This window comes from Ceratotherium simum, chromosome 11 (genome assembly GCF_057802395.1).
Source record: "Ceratotherium simum simum isolate JZ-2026a chromosome 11, ASM5780239v1, whole genome shotgun sequence".
NCBI lineage: Eukaryota > Metazoa > Chordata > Mammalia > Perissodactyla > Rhinocerotidae > Ceratotherium > Ceratotherium simum.
Genome location: NC_141910.1, coordinates 36,127,717 through 36,146,704, shown reverse-complemented (window position 1 = coordinate 36,146,704; position 18,988 = coordinate 36,127,717). Strand labels below are relative to the sequence as shown.

Sequence of the window (18,988 nt, the reverse complement as noted above, 5' to 3'; positions counted from 1 at the left end):
GCAACCAGGCCACTGGGGAACCAGAGCCTTCCTGGGCCCACTGAGGCAGGAGGGTGCAGTGCTCTGCGAGAGGGAACTAAGGGGAGGTCGACATTTGACTTTTGCCCCCTCAGGGGTGGGTGACCCTGGGTGTAACAGACCTTGTTTCTTTGGATCCTGTGAGCCCAGGGTGAGGGGGCCCCTGAGCACCTGCACTCTCGCGCTGTTCCACCTTAGGGTCTGAAGCAAGACCATTTAGAACCAGCCCGAGGCTGTCCTGCTTCAGATAGCAAAGAGAAGCACGGCCCTGGTTACCCTGAGAGGTGACTGGCGCTGCCGATGGAAACAGGTTCACAACAACTGGGGGAACCTGGTGGGTGCCACAGCTGTGCTAGGAGATGAGGGGAAGCTGCAGCTGTCCCGGTCCAGGGAGGTTCCTTCACGTGGGGAGCCCGGGCTTCCCCTCTGTCCCTCCCCAGACCATCAGGGACAGGGCTGACCCCTGGGCGAGGCTTGGGCTTTCCTGTGCCTTTGGCCTCCTTCAGAGGACGCTGCACGTGGCTTTGCCTGTGGACTTGGACTGCTGGAGGTGGCTTTGTCCTTGCCGAGGCTCAAGAACCGTGCTTTGGGAGCAGCAGTGTCGTCACCGTGAGCTCCCCACTGAGGAGGGAGCCCCAGTGAATGAGGCTGAGGGTGGGCGTTCATCCTGCAGGTCAGCCCTGCTTACCCTGGTCCAGATTGACCCTCCACCCAACGCCTGACTCCTGGCCTGCCTGGCCCCCCCGCCAACCTGGCCCAGGTGGGTCCCAGCTGCCCACAGCCAGGGGTAAGCAGAGACAGTCCGTGGCCAGCTCGACATAGCCCATTCTTTGTGTTCAGGATTCGGCCCTGACTCTTGGCCTCAACCCTGCATTTGAGAGATTATTCAAATTGAAATCACTTCACTTCAAAAGGCAGGTAGCTTAGGGAATACTAAAACACAGATAACTGTTGGACAAGGGGCTAGTTCCCTTGTCTGGATAATCCCAAGGACAGGACAGCAGGACCTACTGTGTGGAAGTCTATTTTTTACTTTTAATGAATATACACGGAGGACAAAGGTCCTCCTCATCCAGTAACGGTCACCTTGCTTTCTTCCAAGCTCCGTCTTCAGGGCAGGGTCTGACCTGCTGTCCACTGCTGGCCATGTGTGTGTGTGTGTGTGTGTGTGTGTTCACTCTGTTGTCAGTTAGGCTTCAGTGGAAACAGAAACTGTCACGAAGAAAGGCTCAGAATCCCAGAGTGGGGAGGGGGCTCTTCGCCCAGCCCCTGAGTCAGAGTGTGTGTCACAGAAGAAACAAGAGGCTAGGCCAGGCGTCAGACATTGTTTTGTCAGCAAGTGCTTTTTCCAAGTGAAATCTTACATGCAAATTGAGAACATGAACAGATGGGAGCAGAGCTGTCCTGATGGAAGCGAGGGAAGGGGATTCACAGGATTCACATGCTGCCCACTTGGCCCCTCCTTGGACCCTTGGTCCTGGGGAAGGAGCCTCCTGTTCCAGCATCTGGCATCTTACTGCACAGTGTCTCTTCCCACCTTCTGGGCTGCATGTTTTCTGCTGGCAGAATCACCTCCCCTGGCCTGATGTGGGGAGACTAATGCCACTTTGTGAAAATCTGCTTGAAGCCCATGCTGTGTGAGGCACCGCAGGAATGGGTTTGTCCAGTATGTGGGTCCCTCTGGCTCTCCTTCAGCTCCCCTGCCCGCCACAGGGAGGTGCCTCCAGTCTTCTTCCTCCATCCTCCTTGGCTCTTGCACTGGGTAAGGAGCCGTCTTCTCCCCCCAGGCTTCCCCCCAGGGGCACTCTCTACCCTTCCTCCCACCTCACTGAGATGCCTTCACCAGGAAATGCTTCACTCACTGAAAGCGTCTTCATAGGGGAGCGGGGAGGTGGGCCTTGCCGTGAGGTTGGTGACTCCCCCCAGGAGGCCTGTGGGTGGACCTGAGCTATCACATCTGTGCCTGTGTGCGGGTATTCAGGGAGATGGCTTTCAGCAGATCTTCAGAAGGACCCTAAACCCAAAAAAAGTGAGAAGCCTCAGTACAGATTGTGCTGTTTGTCAATTTCTAGGGTAACTGTGCCCTTCTCTGTCAGCTCTGTCCTCCCACTTCTGCAGGTTGGAGCCTTCTAAATGGGCAGCCTCCACGTGGGAACAGCGCTCCCCCCATACAGACACCGCAGAGCCACTGCAGGGCCTCAGGAGCTCACAGGGGCTGCGGCTGTGGGGCTGGCAGCAGGGAGACACATCTGAGGTCAGAGCCCGAGGAAGGAAAGCATTTAGTCCCATCTCATGAGGCCTCTGCCGGGTTCTTCTGTTCCTCTGTCACTGCAGAGAGGCCTGCTGTGGAGCATTTGGGGACCAGAGCATCCCATCCCCAGGGGTGCCTCACTTTGCACAGTCTGCATGTCGGGGGTAGCAGGTGATGAAGAAGCATTCTTTATCTCTGAGCCACCCTCACCTTTATGATCATGAGGTCAGCTCTGTCTTGACCTGAGCTGGCCCTAAAAAGTTGCAAAACTAACTGGAAAATGTTGGAGGATTCTGGCCTCCAGAACTCTGAGAGGATACATTTCTGTTGCTTTAAGAAAAAAAAAATCCACCTTAAGAAAAAAAAAATACATATATATATTTATGGTTGGGAGTGGGGGTGGAAAATCCACCTACCACACAGCTCTGTGGAGTGACTGTGGGGTATGACCATGGCTCTTGGCAAATAAGTCAATACTGTTCACCACAGATGAAGCCCCAGAGTACAGAAACCCATGGATTAGCGGGAAATGTCATTGAGTCCATTACCGGTCAGGGATCACTGAAAAATGTCATTGCTCTTCAATTGAAACTGCATCCTGCTTCTCCAGCTGCTCCCTGCACTGAGAACAAGCTGTGTGTGGTTCCAGCTGCTGCCACCGCAGTTAATTAAATGACCAGTCCAGTAAATAGCACTTCAGCCAAACAAAAAAAATCAAACTCCCTTCGCCCTGACCTCAGTGTCCCCAACAAAGTCTGCATTCGGGGGCACTTAAAGGCCTGTGGTCTATCTGCCACCGAGCACCTCCCCAGCGGCTGTCCTGGGTGGCTGAGGCCTTTTAGAGCCTTTTTCTTTCTGCAGAGCCTGCCTTAGTGAAGGCAGAGGCTGGCAGGCCCGTGGTGGGGGGAGGAGGCCTAGCACGGGGGGATGCCGGTGGGTGGAATGGACCCCTTTCCATGTGAGCTTATCCCCGAGTGAGGGCCACAGTGAAGTCCGTGCCCTCATGGGGTCGTGCCTGTCACTTACCTGTGCCACCACCAGGAGCTTACTCCTCCTTTCTGTGCCCCTGTTTTCTCATCTGCCGAAAGACTGATGTCTGTCCTGCCTCCCTCTGCCTCCAAGGTCTATTATGAGACTCAGACAAGAGAAGGTCTTGCAGTCAGTTTACAACCATGTTCAAGGGCAACACTGTGGGAGGGTTCTGGAAGGGAGCCCACAGACAGTGTAAGACTGCAACATGGGACCCGAGGGGGTCAGTGCATGCCATGGTCCCGGAGGTAGAGGAGGGCACCCTGTGCGTGAGGGCAGGGAGGTGGACGCGGGGAAGCCCCGTGAAAAGGTGGTTAAGCTCCTTGGCTGCACAAGAGGCTGCAGTTCCTACAGGCGGTCTCAAGACTCCTGGATGGAAACCCAGCTTTCGTGGACTTTTTTAAAAATCCTCCTGAATTCAGGGATTAGAAAGCAAAGTAAAGAGGGTCTTGATTTCCGTGCTGTGGGATGACCTTGAGTGAATGGAGCCTGGGTTTAAAAAGCAGAAACGTGATGAGGCAGAGACTGACAGCCCCGCGGGGACAGTGTGAGCCTGGCACGGGGGGAACCAGACACCCCTAGCAGCCTCCTGAAATCCTGAGAGCCTCTAAATCCTGGACACATGTGCTGGCCGGGCTGTGCCCGGCCAGCCTGCAGGGGGCCTCAGGGGGGGCGGCAGCAGGCTCCCTGTTTGGACCTGGGTTCCCAGCCAGGCCAGGCCAAGGAATGTAAGAGGTCCCGTGCAAGCTTGGAGATGCCTTCGCTAGTCCTTTCTCCTCGTCCTGCATATGGGAGGCAGCTGGGAGGCCCAGCCCGGGAGGGGCAGGAATATGGGGTCAAGGGGAACAGGCCGCTGATAAGCATGGTCCCTGAAGCTGCAGGATCCGTGGGGCATTGGTTTTAGGTAACAGATTCCTTGTGCTTTAGTCAGTCTGCTTGTAGTGAAGGTCACCATGGTAACCAAACAACATTCCTGGGCTAATGATGGGAGCTTTCCAATAACCAGCCTGTCAGTCACTGCCCCCACCCCAGGCCTGGCAGCCTGCCAGACCGGTTTTGAAAGCCCAGGCTATCAGGCTGGCTGGCGGCAGGCAGAGGAGACAACTGGTTTGCCCTTCCCCCTGCACGGTGGCAAGGCCACCTCCTCTTGGGAGTTTCTGCCAGGCTCAGCCCAGGTCCTGGGGGACTTGAAGGTCCTGGGGGAAGGTGTGTTGGAGCCCCGGGGGGCACTCCCAGCGCAGAAACAATATGGCCCTCTCCACCAGCCGGAGCTTGCCGTGTGTAAACAAATGGAACCAGCACAGCCATCTCCCTCAGGAAACCTAGGCTGTTTTGGAAAATATTTGAGCTGATAACTAGGCGGTAGCTGGGCCAGACCTTGACTGAATCCGGTTAAGGCTAACGTTGGCCTCAAGGGCACCTCTCTGATCTACCTGGCTTGCATGTGACGTATTTCTAGTGGTGCATTCCGCCAAGCAGAAGGGATCAGAGTCCCGGGCTTCTGTTAACATTTCTAACTTAAACCCAGTGTGTTTATTGGACAGTTCTTATTAGGGACTTGTAGCAGATCAAAAGGATGCTTAAAATACCAACACTCCAGCAAGGGAGCTGGGATCAAAGGTCTTAGCAGAGACATAGTTTACCACTTTGCTGGGTTCATTAAGCGTTTTTTGGTTGCCACAGTCCCGATGAGGACAAGAGCCGCGAGCCACAGGTTAGACTTGCAGGCCACAGGGTTGAGGGAAGCGTTAAGCCAGGCGTAATCATTGGCACCAGCACTCTCTTCCCCAAAGGTCAGTTCCTCATCTGCTAAGCTGGTTTGACATTCAGCGTTTCACGTTGCTGGTTGTTCCATGCAGCCTCCTGTGATCTCCCTGTGTGTGTCACTGCAGTCACATGGAGTCCTCGGTCTCCCCTCAGTGGTCTGCTTACACTCAGATCAGGAGGGTAGATCACCTGGGTTATTTTGTCTGTTTGGGGAAGAGAGGGAGGAATGAAAGGCAGACAGGTGTTTGCAGGTTTTTCCAGAAGGAATTCTTCATCTGTTTGGAAGTGATTTTAGCCCTTTGCCGGCATGGGCCGGCCCCGTAGCTTAGCCGTTAAGTGCCTGCGCTCCGCTGCTGGCGGCCCGGGTTCAGATCCCAGGCGTGCACCGACGCACCGCTTCTCCGGCCGTGCTGAGGCCGTGTCCCACATACAGCAACTAGAAGGATGTGCAACTATGACATATCTACTGGGGCTTTGAGGGAAACATAAATAAGTAAAATCATTAAAAAAAAAAAAAAAAAAGAATAGCCGGAGGCAGGCCCTGTGGCCCAGGGTGCACCATTCTCGAGGAGGAGGGGCCCAACCCCAAGACAAAGCTTTTCTGCCCCTGGGGGAGAGGGTCCTGGAGGGGCATTCGTGCGCAGGAAGCAGGGCTGGCCGCCCCTGTGCAGTAGGTGGTCTTCAGGTCCCGAGGGTCTGCTCACTGGGCAGAGATTACAGACCAAGACCAAGGTGTTTCTTGGTGTCTTATACTGGGCTGGGAGCCTTTTTCCACCTAGGGACCTTCTTTCTGGAAGTTCTTCCACCCCGAATGGTTATGGAAAGGCTGTGTGTGATTTGTGTTCAGTCTTTCAAGATCGAGAATTTGTGTTTGGAGAGTCACCTGGAGGTAACTGGAGGTGGCCTGCAGCTGAGAAGTGGGGCAGCACAGATAAGAAGGCCTTGCTGCAGCCAGCCACAGGGCGTGCTGTGCGTGCATGCAGGATGCTCTCAGACCTGCCCTGAGGCTGTTCTCCAGGTGGGGCAGGGCGTTCGAAGCAAGGAGGGGCTAACTTCAGAAAGCAAAAGTTTGCTGGCTGTTGATTTTAAAGCTTCAAAGTCGGCTCACTTTGAATGACTTCAGTAAGAGGTCAGTCTGAGTCTTAACAGATTAGGGTACGTGGCTCAGTGTCATCCTCCAGACCCAAGGGAAAAATCATTGGTTTTCAGGGCTAAGAAGAGCTGCCTTAGGGTCCCTTCCATGTTGGGGGTCAGTCTATAGGAAGGTAAGAAAGCCGGGCCTCTCTCGGGCCCTTGCTCTTTCAGGGAGGTCACTCCTGTTAGAGTCACTTTAACACCCTCAACGAGCATGTGAGTGAGTTTAGTCGGTTACTTGCCCTGGTGGAGTCTCTCCCAGAGGCATGGAATCTGGAGGAGTCTGGGAGACCAGTGTGCTCTGCACTTCCCTGGACTTCCCCAACAGGGGCTGGACCACTCGTGAGAGCCAGGTGATTACAGCCTGGATTGGGGTGAGGGGGTGGGCTGACTCCTGCTCAGAAGGGCGCTGCTCCCTTCTCCCTGCCCGCCCTCCTGTCCTAGGGGCAAGGCCTCTGTGCCTGGTCAGGCCGGCCCCTCCCGTCCACCTCCAGCCTTCGTCCCTGCCAGTCCAGCCCTCTGGGGTGCCCTCCTCACCTCACTTTGCTTCCAAATCCTGCCCATCCTCAGACTCCCCTCGGGCTCCACTTTGCCTTGAAGCTCGTGCATGTTCACAGGAGCTGAGCCACTCAGTTAAATGCTGGATTCTCTTCTCCTGTTTTGTTTCCTCTTGGCCTTGGATGTATTGTTGGAGCTTCCCCGTGAATTTGGAAGCACCTTTGGAGCAGAGTCTGTGGCCTGTCCTCCACCCTCCCCTCCTCCCCGTCAAGAACCCACAGCTGGGCACCCAGCACACCCCAGTAGACCCTCTGGTGGGTGGACCACAGGAGTTGACTTGTTTGCTTTCTGGGAGGAGGAAGGACACGTGGGGCTCTTGGCACATTACAGCCCTCAGAGTGCACCCTCACCCCTTACCCTCTTTTGTTGTTGTTTTGGTTTATTTTTTTGGTTTTTACAACATCCTACTTGAAAAGCTGTAGAAACTAATGGGAAAGCTTGATAATATCTCAAAGTCAGGTAGCTGATAAGTGGCAGAGCAGGGGACTAGAACCCAAGCCAGCTGATGGGCTGAACAACCCTGGGCTGCTGGAACCCCACAAGCTTCAATGATAATAAAACAACCATTCACCCAGTGTGTGCTCTGTGCCAGGCACTGCTCTCAGCACTTTACATGCATTAACTCACTTAATCCCTCAGCAGCCCTCGGAGGTATAGGAACTACCGTTATTCCCACTTTACAGATGAGGAAACAGAGGCACGGAGGGCAGAAGTAAGCAGCTGTGCATAGTAGGGGCTCGGTAAATAATGACGGCTGGGGCCAATGTGGACTGAACCCTTTATCAAGTGCTAGCCCCCTGCTAGGGCTTCATGTGTGTTATTTCCACATAACCCCCAGGGCATACAGATACCGTCATTCCCATTTTACAGATATGAAACTGAGGCTCTGAGAAGTTAAAGCAACTTGCCTGGGGTCATGTGGCCAGAAGAAGGGAAGCTGGGATTTGAACTTGGGTCTTCAGACTTGGACCCTGCTTTTTACCACTGAGTCAGACCTGGGATGGCCGTTGATGGGGCCCACTTCCTGTGGGTCCCTGTGTGGTGTGCAGGCTCTGGCCTCCTGGCCAAAGAGTTAGACTTTGCAGAGGCGTGGCCGCCTAACTCAGAGAATAACCTGCTTTTTCATTCAATTATGTGTTTTCTGTAAAAATAGAATTCTTCATTAAAACAGCCGGCACAGCCATCAGCTGGAATTACTAATTACTGTCCTTTAAAGAGATAATACTCACTTTTGTGCATTCACCACACCTGCCACCACCCCCTCCCCCACCATGGAGGGCTCCCACGATGGCCAGGAGCCGGAGGGATGGGGCAGAGCCACCCAGGGCCCAGTCAACACACAGGTGGGGCCAGTGGGACCAGGAAGAGTGGCGAGTTCTGCAGGATGCTCTGCGGCTTCGCTTCCTTGGAGTTCTCGGATCCTGGGAACACCCACAGCTCTCCAGGCCTCAGTAAGTCCTTGTGACTCAACTCCCTTCTGTTATTCAGCAAAGATATATTGACATTAGGTCAGGCACTGGGGATACAAAGATAAGAAAGACATGGTCCTTGCCACAGCATAGGATCTGGTAGGGAAGATAGGAGTGATGGAGGCATCTGAGGATGACGCTGACCTTTCTTCCGGGTTGGCCAGGCACCAGGGCTGCCTTCACAGGCTCTGTTGCCCTCAGTCTTCCCAACAGCCATTTGGGGCAGTGCCATTACTGTCCCCGCTTTATAGGCAGCAGGTAGAGCTCAGGGGAAGGCACTTGCTAGGAAGCAGCAGAACCTAGAAGTGTACCTGCATGGTCTGATGCCAAAGGCTGTGACGGGGAGTAAGCCAGGGGCCAGAGGCGGCTCCCTCAGGTACATGGTGGTTACCACGTTCAAACGTTTATTGCGCGTGCTGAGCAATTTTTATAGGGAGCTGCTTTCGGGAACATGAAAATGAAAATGTGGACCTATTGTGCTTGCCACCAACTCAGCCCATGTTCTTCCCTGCAGCCAGCTCTGCTCTGCCTACATCCCCCTGCCACCAAGAGTGGGGTGCTGGGGTGAGCAGTCAGGGAGGGGACATGGAGAATGATTGGAGACTCCTGGAAAGGGGGAATGGATGAGATGACCTCTGACCCCAGGACAGTGCTTGCTTCAGCAGAACCAGTATCAAAAATATCCCCTATTTACAAAATAATTCTTTTTAAACAAATTTTTTTTGGAAAAGCTCATGCTCACCGAGTTCTGAGGAGCCTCACCCTAGGATATTTCTTCTTCATAGCGGTGGAAAGAAATGATTTCTCTGTCTCAAATGGGATTTGTCTTTGCCTCAAAAGTCTGAATCCTTTTGACAAATCATTAGCAAGCTGATCCTGCCCCAGGAGTGCAGGCCAGGCAGGGCCCCGGAAGAGAGGGAGGAAGAGGAGGCAGATGCCAGGCCAACCCTGCATTCCCCTGGGAACCTCCATCATCATCCCCTGGCCTGAGTGATGGGGAAGACTGGCAAAGACCATGACCTGTGGTGACACCCAGAGACGCTGACCTTGCTGATCTCTGTCTTCCTCCACAGCAGGAGGGATGGCCCAGACGCAGATAGACAAGACAGACTCTGCAAGGCTGAGGTATTTCACAGTTCAGCGAGGGTTGGCTCTGTTCGTGTCAACTGAATGCCTGTCTGTGCCACCTGGGGTGCTGGGCTGGGCAGATGACGCAACAGGTGGCAGGTCCCTGTCTTGACCAGAGCGCAATGGTAGATGAGGTGTTTGGTGAGGATGGTGGCTGAGGGAGCACAGCACCTGGGTGTGGGGTGGCCGGCGGGGACTACCAAGGTTCTGGTGGCATTCTCAGGGAGGGCGTGAGCTCTAGGAGAGTGGGCTTGTGGCCGCACGGGGCCTGCCTGCTAGGACCAGGGCACATGCTGCATCGATTGGACAGAGCTGCAGAGAGTCCAGGACCCGGGACTCTCCTCTCCGCAGCCCCTGCAACCTCCCCCACTGTGGTGGGACGGAGCACACGGCATGTTTACGCTGACCCTGGCTCCTTCCCCTTCCCCAGAGAGAGCACTCACTTCCACATCTGCCCTCAGACGCGATGGTGTGGCAAGGGCATTCAGCCGTAAAAGACCTCAGTGTTTATTCCACATGGGCTTCCACAGCTTAAAAAACAGGAAAGTGCTTGCAAGAGCGGGGTTACAGCCGAGGTTGCTTTGCCCGGACCCAGTCAGCTGGGGCTCTGTCCATCCCCTCCAGTCGTCTTCCTTTCTCATGCCTGTCTTCGGTCCCAGGAGCCACCAGGAGGACCGCCTGCCTTGCGAACAGGCCATGCAGCTTGGGGGCTGTCTGAGAGCCTTCAGAGGCACCTGGCCTGGAAGCTGCTTTTCGGGGCCTGCAGTTCCAAAGCAGGAGCCCCTTCCCTGAGCTTCAGGCAGGCCTATGCTTGAGGAACTGAATGTAGCTGTGGGTTTCTCAGTTGCTGCTTCTAGCTCCTCGCAGTTCATCCTGTGGGAGTCCTGGGCAGACAGGGCAGGAGACTTCACCGCTATTTCATAGATCTGGAACCTGCGACATGCCCTGCTGGGCGGCAACAGTGCTGGGACTTTGGCTGCAATTTCTTACTCCTGTTCCAGTGTCTCTTCACTCTGAGTGACGTCCCAGTGTTGGGTCTGAGGACAGCAAGTGGCCATTCATCTCCCAGAGTGGCTTTTGTCAGGATGTTAGAGGGCTGCTAGATTTGGATATTCCAGGCTTTCCCATCTCAAAGACACTCCTCAGTTGTACTTTTGGCTCTGCCTGGCTGACCCTCCTCTGGGCTGAAGACCCCAAGTCACAAGAAGCCAGATGCACTCGTGTCATGCCCAGGACTCCTGGCTCCCCCCTAGACCCTGTAAAACTTTGCTTTTGGACAGCTTAGAATGGACTCAGCCAGCACTTGGCTTGTTGGCTGCGTGAGTCCAGCCCCCTCTGCGGTTATGAGGCATCAAGTGAACCGATTCCTCTCCTGCCTCCCAGCCAGGACCCGGCAGTGGGAAGTGGTGGTGTCTGAAATCAGCTCTGATTTAACATGGATTGTGAGACCCAGAACGTGGCCGGATGGTTGTAACAACACACATTTTCACAGTACTAAGCGGACACTGTGCTCAGCTCTGTGCCAGGCACTGGAGAGGCGAGGAGGACACTGATGTGGAGGGAGGCGGGGCCTGTCCTGCAGGTACTTGCCATCGAGGTGGGGACGCGTGGCGGGACACAGGACAAGATAAATGGTGATTTTGCTGTCTGTAGGCAGGACTAGCTGCAGACTGTTTCTAGAGTATCTGAATTTAAAAATGCTTGATGTGAATTTATCTTCATTATTAAACTCATAAGCCTATGTGGCAAAAAAAAAGGTAGATAGATAGATGGATGGATGGATGGATAGGTGGATAGATACGTAGATAGATAGACAAATAGATAGATAAGTGGGTGGATGGATGGATGGAAAGAATGTAATTAAGTGCTAACTAAAGACTGTCCTGAACGTTCAGAGAAGGGCAGGGGTGGTCATGCTGAGGCTTCTTGGAGGAGGACTGGAGCCATTGGATTAAAATAGGGGGCTTTTTTAAAGTCTCAGAATCCTTTCTTCAAATGATGTTTTAGATTCATTCAGTGTATAAAACAGGTGTGCCAGGGGTGGCTGTCGAAGGGGGTAGGGAGCCTGCGCTTGCCCCATCTATCCCCTGGCCCCACTGCCAGCAGCCTCCCCACGGCCCCACCCAGGAAGCACAGTGTTCTGATGAGGCTGTGGCCCGTTGTGTGGGCCCAGAAGTGTCGCCCACCAGCTACGGGGGCACAGCAGGCTTCTGCCAGCCTCTTGTACTGTTTGAAGAGCTGGGTCGCCCCTCCTGTCAGACAGGACGGAGAGGGCGCCCCGTGCTCCCACAGGGCTAGGGGCTCGGTTGTCTTGGAGGAGCAGCAAAGTTGCTCCTTCCCAGGGGGTGGTGTGCTGCTCCTTGTTGCGAGAGGGGAGAGAGTGCAGCGGTGAATTAGAGGTGGGCCAGCAGGTGTGCAGATGACCACGTCCCCATGCAGTGAAGGCTCTCCTGGAGGGGGTGTGTGTAGAGCCCCCACGGGGACACACAGAAAGTCAGAGGGTGACGTCTGGTTCGTAGTTGGCCGGATGTCGGAGGGGGAAGTGCGAGTCCCAGCAGGGGCGACAACATGAAGCAGAGCATAGAGGAGTCCAGGAGCTGGCCCTGCAGTTCATGGGGCCGCTAATACCCATGTGAGCAGTGCACCGGTGCTCAAGGTCGTGGGGAGAGGTGGCCACACAGAGGCATTTGGATTGATGGCACGGACAGTCGGGGCAGGGTTCTTTGTGGAGGATGATCTCTTTGGCAGTGCTGAACTGCGAGACCAAGGAAATCTCAGGAGCTCATCTGGAGCCTCCCAGAGGGTGGCTGTTGGAGCACTTGCCCCAGCCCAGAAAGGATGTGGTTGGGTTGAGAAATTCCGCTCTGGGTCACTCACGCTGATGGAATGTCAGCAGCCGCAAAGATAACAGCCTGAGTTGGTAGAAGTGACTGTATGCCAGCTCAGCTTTCGGCCACTTCTGTTCCAGGCACATGGTGTGGTTGGGTTTGGCATGGACCCATCCTGGCTCTCAGGGATGCAGGGAGCAGGAGGGGGAAGGGGCCCAGCACAGAGGAACCTGCTGAAGAGCGGGCGCGTCTGGGGAGATTGGGTACCAGGGGAATGCTGCCGGGCTAGTCTGCCCAGGGAACTGCCCCGCAACCAGCCCAGCCCTGCATCGCCCTGCCCCTGGGGACTCTGCTGCTCTGGCTGCCTGAGGGGAGGGGCAGCCTTGGAATAGACTGAGCCTGGATGTTCTGTTCTCTGTCCCCCCAGGAAGGGTTTTCATGCCTCACCAACACCTGCTGTTGCAACACTGGTCCCCCCTCTACACTCATGCTTCTCCTCTCTCGCCCAACTCCCAACCATGTCCCACCCCACCCTCCTTGTCATCAAACACCAGCCCCAGCAAGAGCCCTTATCTGTTCTTTTCTTGCACTAAGTCTGGTCCAAAAATACTGCACTTGGTTCTCTGGGCAATTTGTCATTTTTAGCTTGTTACTAATTGTTACCTTGAAGGCAGAAATTGTGTCTTCTACTTCATATTCCTAAAGCAGAGGCTCCTAATGCTTGTGAAGTGTTAGACCCTTTGAGAATCTGAGAAAGGAGATTTGGGATGAAAGGAGAGTTGGGATGGCAGGACCAGTTTCCCCAGCAGCTGCCCACCAGGGTGCTGAGGTCACGTTCCTGCCCAGGCCCGTGCAGGCCACACTGTGGGGACCACAGTTTCTGCCCTCAGGACCTTGTAGGCCGCTGGGCAGTTGATTAGTAGAAGTTCTAAGAAGGGTGCAGAGCACCCTGAGGGTCTGGGAAGGCTTCCTGGGGAAGGTGGGATTTAAAGTCAGACTTGGGGATGGATGAAAATGGAGAGGAGAGGCCTGACTGGGGGAGGTGGGGAGGGGGTGTGGCGCTGTGAGCAGGGGCAGAAAAGGCACATGGGATTTTTGAGGAAAAGTGAGGAAGAAAAGTAATACTTGCCCAGAACCCAAACCCTCTCCTCTGAAGAGAACTGGGGCAAATTCCACCCTGATCTTCATTCTCTACCAACAAGTCACAATCTAAGTAAAACAAGGTGTGAGAAGACAGGAGCAGAGTGGAGCCGTCGTGAGGCCCAGGTCTCAGTGGGAGGCAGGGGACGCCAGGGCCCTGAGGGAGGGAGAAGGTCAGAGGGAAAGCCCCCAGCTGGAGGCTGCCCTCCCTGTCTGGGGCCTGCCCCTGCTGCAGCCTCAGATCCTGGGGATGCTCCCTGTCTGGATGCAGGACTCAGATCCTGGGGATGCTCCCTGTCTGGATGCAGGACTCAGATCCTGGGGATGCTCCCTGTCTGGATGCAGGACTCAGATCCTGGGGATGCTCCCTGTCTGGATGCAGGACTCAGATCCTGGGGATGCTCCCTGTCTGGATGCAGGACTCAGATCCTGGGGATGCTCCCTGTCTGGATGCAGGACTCAGATCCTGGGGATGCTCCCTGTGTGGATGCAGGACTCAGATCCTGGGGATGCTCCCTGTCTGGATGCAGGCTCAGATCCTGGGGATGCTCCCTGTCTGGATGCAGGACTCAGATCCTGGGGATGCTCCCTGTCTGGATGCAGGACTCAGCTTCCGTGAGGGCCTGTGTGCCAACTTCAGATGGGCCGGCAGAACCACCAGGCAGCGACCAAGTTCAGGGCCTGACAGTCGTGTGGGTTTGCCCAACAGCGATGCTGGGACTAAAAGGGCCTCACTGCTCACCACCCAGTGAGAACTGGAGTCACTACCTTGTTTGGGCCCCAGTGGCTCAGCCAAGTTCTCTGCAGGCTGCCCAGGCAGCTGGTGTGCATCAATGTGGCTGGCAGTACCCATGGAGAAAAGCTTGCAGTACTTCCATACCCGTTGGTATTTACTGTTGCCTTGAACCTTCCAAGTGTCCCCAGCTGCCTGGACTCTCCCGCGGTGCCCCAGACCTCCCCAACAGCTGAAGGGCCGACACCTGGCACAGCTGGGTGTCCCTGCTCCGGTTCTGGAGAGCCCATGTTCTCATGGTCTCTGCTGTGTCCAGGGCAGAGGGAGGGAGCCCTCAGCCCCTCCTGTGGTCCTACCTCCCTGTGGGACCAGCCCTTTCGCTTTCCTCCCAGCCCCTCTCAGGACCACATCCCTGTACTGTTTTTACCTCGGAGAATTTCCGGTTTTCAGGTTGAAAGAGGTTCTGAAGTTGTTCTCTCCCTTTGCCCAGTAACTGTGTTCCTAGATGGTGACTGAATAGGACTTCATGTTGCTTTAATCCTGTTGAATATATAAAGGGAGCTGGCTATTTTAGGAAATTCAATGAAGAATCCTTTGATAAAGTAAAACATGACCATCCTCATGTATCCAGGGTCAGGAAACAGTCTGCAGTTCCCTTTAGGAGATGTTAGCTGCACACCTGTTGTGGGCTGGCAAGGTGGGGAACAGAACTCTGCCCTTAAGTGTCCTTCTTGCCCATTCCTTGCTTAGCCTCATTCCTTGGTTCAGAGTTGCTTTCTGGGTCTGTCTCTTAAACAAGCCCCCATCGGGGGCTTACACAGCCTGCGGGGCATGTAAGTATAAAGATAGCCACATGTTCAATGAGGATGCTGCAGAGCTGAGGATGTAGGCAGGAGGAACGAACAAAGCAAGACTAGTAACCACCCTTGACAGCACTTCAGAGGGTGAGGCAGGATTGATCAGGGGACAAGCGGATGAGTGGTGTGGCAGAATCCCTTAGGGTCCCCGCCTGGGAGGAACGCCAGGGGAAAGGGGGCCCTCGCGGGGGCACGCTGACTGCCGCTCTTCCTCCCTGCAGCCTGATGTTCACCAAGGTGAAGCTGGAGCAGGTACTGAAAGGCCCAGAGGAAGCCCTCGTGACCTGCAGACAAATGCTGCGGCTCTGGCAGACCCTGTACAGCTTCTCCCAGCTGGGGTGAGTGGCCGTCATCATCCCTGGGGTTGCCAGAGGGTGGAGGGCAGCAGTGACAGCTTGGTGGCCATGAAGCCTGGTGGGCTGGGGGATGGTGAGGATGTTTGAATGAGGGTGTGGCACTTACTGCTCCTGCGGCCTGGTCTCATTTTGACCTTTTGACAATCCTCTGTGAAGGACATAAAGAACCTCTTTAGGAAACTGAAGTTCAGAAGGCTAAGAAGGAAGAGAAATCATTACTGAGCATCTGGACCAGGTGCTGGGCTTGCTGCTTGTATCTTATATGCTATCAGATTGTATTCTCACCCCAGGGGGGAAACTGAGACTCAGGGACCCTGTAATTTGCCAGAGCCACTTGCCTGGTAAATGGTAATGCTGGGGCTTGAACCTGGCTCTCATGCAGCCTGTCACTTCTTTCCTGGTTCCATTTGGAAGCTAGAAGAGGAGGAGGAAACGGAGTTCCTGAAGGGCCCCCACTCACCTGTCTCCACGCATCTGATCTCCTGCTGCAGTCCCCAGCCTGGGCTCCAGATTCTTCCTGGGCAGAGTAGGGCACTCTTGTCCAGGCTGAAGCTGCAGAAAGTCTTTGCTCCATCCCACTGGACACCGGGACTCAGCCTGAGCAGCCCAAACCGGGAAAGGGCCTTGCGTGGGGTGGGTGCACTGTCTCTTCCTGGTTCTCTGGTCCCCACCCCCACCCCTTCTCTGGAATTGCTGGCTGTGTCATCTCCCCAGGGCCTCAAGCTCCCCCCGCCCCTCTCTGGTGGATGTTTTTGAATTCTCGCAGGGACTCTGGAGCCCAGAGGCTTTCACAATCCCCAGAGGCATGGCTCTAATGTTGTAAAATCTACAGAGGAGGCCCAAGGGTATTCTGATAGAGTAAAAACCCTTGGGTAGGATAGGGTCAGCCCTGTCTTTGCAGACCTTTGGGCCTGGGAGATTCCAGGGCAGAGCAGGACCAGTGGATGGAAGCTACCAGAAGGCGGCTCTGAGATGAGGGACTTTCAGAAAGGGAATAGGGAGCCACCTGGCAGCTGGGTGATGTGAGGGTGAGGGCCAGACCCTGGTGTAAGAGGTACCTGCATTCAGATGCCCCTCGCTCTGCTGATCACTGGCTGTGGCCGCTCCAGCAGGTGCACAACCTGGCTCCCCTCATGGAGAGGAGCTGTCCCCAGAGCTGGCAGGGACCGTCCCTGGGCTGGATGGCTGACTGCCTGCCCATCCAGGTAGTCTTGGCGGGGCCCCTATGAGCTGCAGCCTCGTCTCCTGGCCCTGGCCTGTGCCTTCCCTCCTGGCAGCAGAAGTGTGGGGCTGCCCAGTGCTATGACAGGGGCCAGGGCAGTGGGGTTTGCCTTGGGGTCATTTCAAGTCACCACCCATACACTCATTTCTGGTCTGAGGGCCTGGTGGAGCTCCTCACAATGGGAATCCCCTAGGCACCTCTCCTGGGGAACCTCCCGGAAGCTCCCCCACCCAGGGTGGGGCAGGGCTCAGCCTGGCTGGCTACCTGAAGGCAAATTGTTGGGACCAGAGGGCTGGATCCTGGCTTTCCTGAGAATAGGGAGCATTCTTTCTGAACCTGGAGCCGTAAAGCAGAAACTAGGGCTTGTAAAATCTAGTTTGGGGCAGCCAAGGAACAAGGCCAGAATCCACAGCCTGAATGTCTGGCCTACCTGCCCCACCCAGCAGCCCCACCCACCCTGTGCTCCCTGGCACCCTGCTTCCTCTGCTGTGCCTGGGCCAGCCCACACTGCCCTTCAAGCCCTGCTCAAGCTGCCGCTCCTTCATGGGGCTTCCAGTCACCCAGCCTCTGATGCTTCAGCTGACCCTCTTGATCTAGGTCTTTGCTGATTGCTCAGCTTGGGCTGTCTCTTCTCCCTGTCCGGCTGTCAGGTTCTTCAGGGTAGGAGCAATGCTGTCTGTTGGCCTGGAACCAAGAGACAAGAGTGACAAGAGATCCCCAAGATGGGCTCTTTCTGGAGCCCTAGGAGAGGCCCTTTAGGGGCTGGGAGGGCAGGTGGGACAAGAAGCTCTATCTGTGGATCTGCTCCAAGCCAGCATGCGCTGGGCACCTGCCCACATCGTCTCGTGTACTCCCCACAGTGATCTCCCTCGTGAGATCGACATTCTCCTGCTCACGTACTTCACACAATAGCCATGCTCGTTTCAAGATGAGAAAACTAACACCTAGAAACTAGGGTCACACAGCTAAGAAGGGGTGGCCCCGTGGTTTTAACCCAGTGTCTCTGGCTCTTTGGCACCACACCGGGTTGGCTTCCAGGCCTGGGGAAGAGCACGGGAGAGGAAAGGAACCACCCTGACCCACTGTGTTTTTGTGGCCGATTTCCTCTAATGCCCACAGAGATGGCTGTGCATCCACAGGCCCAAGTTCAGGCCAGTGTGAGCCTGAGTTAGGATGGCAAGGGTACCCCCAGGCCTTGGCATTATTTGTGGGACCATTGTCTTGGCACCCCTCTGAAGGGAAGAAGCCTCTGGCCCCACACTGGGCCTGCCTTCTCTCCTGCCCTTTCCACCTCCGTCCTCCTCTAAGCTTCCCCAGTCAGCAGGTTCAAGGGCTGTGGGCATCCTGGGCAGTGGGCAGGGGTGGCTGGGAGCTGCGTGAACCCCAGGATGTGCACAGAGGCTGTGCTGCCTTTCTGAGCGGGTGGCTCCCTCCACCTCCCACTCTGAGAAAAGAGGAACCTCCCAGCAGTGTGGGAGCTGCAGGGAACTGGAGGGTGGGGGAGAGATAGAATCACCATGCTTCTTTATCTGCTACCCCAGGAGCCCCCTCTGGCTCCTCTGGGGCCACCCTGGTAGCCTGAGGTAGGGTGCCTGAGGAGTAGTGTGGCATCTGGACCTTCCTTCCCTGGGGCACAGACTGGGGGCACTCCTCGTGGCCTGTGAAGACCAAGCTTTCCTTGGAAGCCAGTCCACAGTGCCTGCTCTGTGCCTGGCACTCTGATGGACATTGTGAGGGCAACCAAAGGTAGAAGAGACCTCTCCCTGACCTGGGGAGCTTCTAGCATCACCCACTTCAGAGGAGGGAGTAGACGGAAAGGTAGAGCTTCTGATCCACAGCGTCTGTGGTGCTGGGATCCATGCTGATGGAGAGAGGGTAGGAGGAGGTGTGTGGGGCAGGGGAGTCACAGGAGGCTTTCTAGATGGATAAGGGGCACTCAGGCTGGGTTCTCAAGGATGGAGGGTTTGGGTGGACCAAGAAGAACAGCGAGAACATTCTTAGTAGCAGCAGCATGAGCAAGCATGTAGCTTTGGCAATGAAATGTGGCAGTGTTAGGGAACAGTGAGGACACTGATGGCCCCGCAGGCACACAGCCGGCAGCAGGTGTGTGGATATATGTGAGCAATGGGGAGTAACATGGCAGTTTAGCCACTGGGGTGAGCCAGATTCTAGAATCATAAGCCTGAGCTCTGAGCTGCCCCTGTCATTGTCTCCATCCTCCTAGTGGTCCTGGCTTTGGCTCTGTTCTCGGGCCTGCACTGTCAGCCCCAGAGCCTGTCTAGCGTGAGGTTCCCTTGTTCTGTCTCCCAGCCCCCCACCTCACCTGGCCCTCCCTTGCCTTCCAGAGGCCTGGAAAAGGATGGCAGCCTTGGTGAGGGTCTCACTCTGAAGAAGCAGAGTGGCATGCACCTGACTCTGCCAGACGCCCACGACGCAGACTCAGGTAAGAACATGCCCCGTGGGCAGCTGTCCACGTGGCCCACAGCTCACTCTCCCAG

The 18,988-nt window shown here is 55.5% G+C and overlaps 1 protein-coding gene across 3 annotated transcripts in view; it reads left to right on the top strand.

The window, feature by feature from the left end:
• The window catches only part of TTC7A (tetratricopeptide repeat domain 7A), a 121,909-nt gene that overhangs the window by 79,439 nt on the left and 23,482 nt on the right, over positions 1-18,988 (top strand). For all 3 annotated transcript variants that reach the window (XM_004436677.3, XM_087436812.1, XM_087436811.1), the window contains 2 exons: positions 15,134-15,250; positions 18,836-18,933. In XM_004436677.3, the coding sequence (XP_004436734.2) occupies positions 15,134-15,250; positions 18,836-18,933 (215 nt within the window). The remainder of the gene's footprint in view (positions 1-15,133; positions 15,251-18,835; positions 18,934-18,988) is intronic.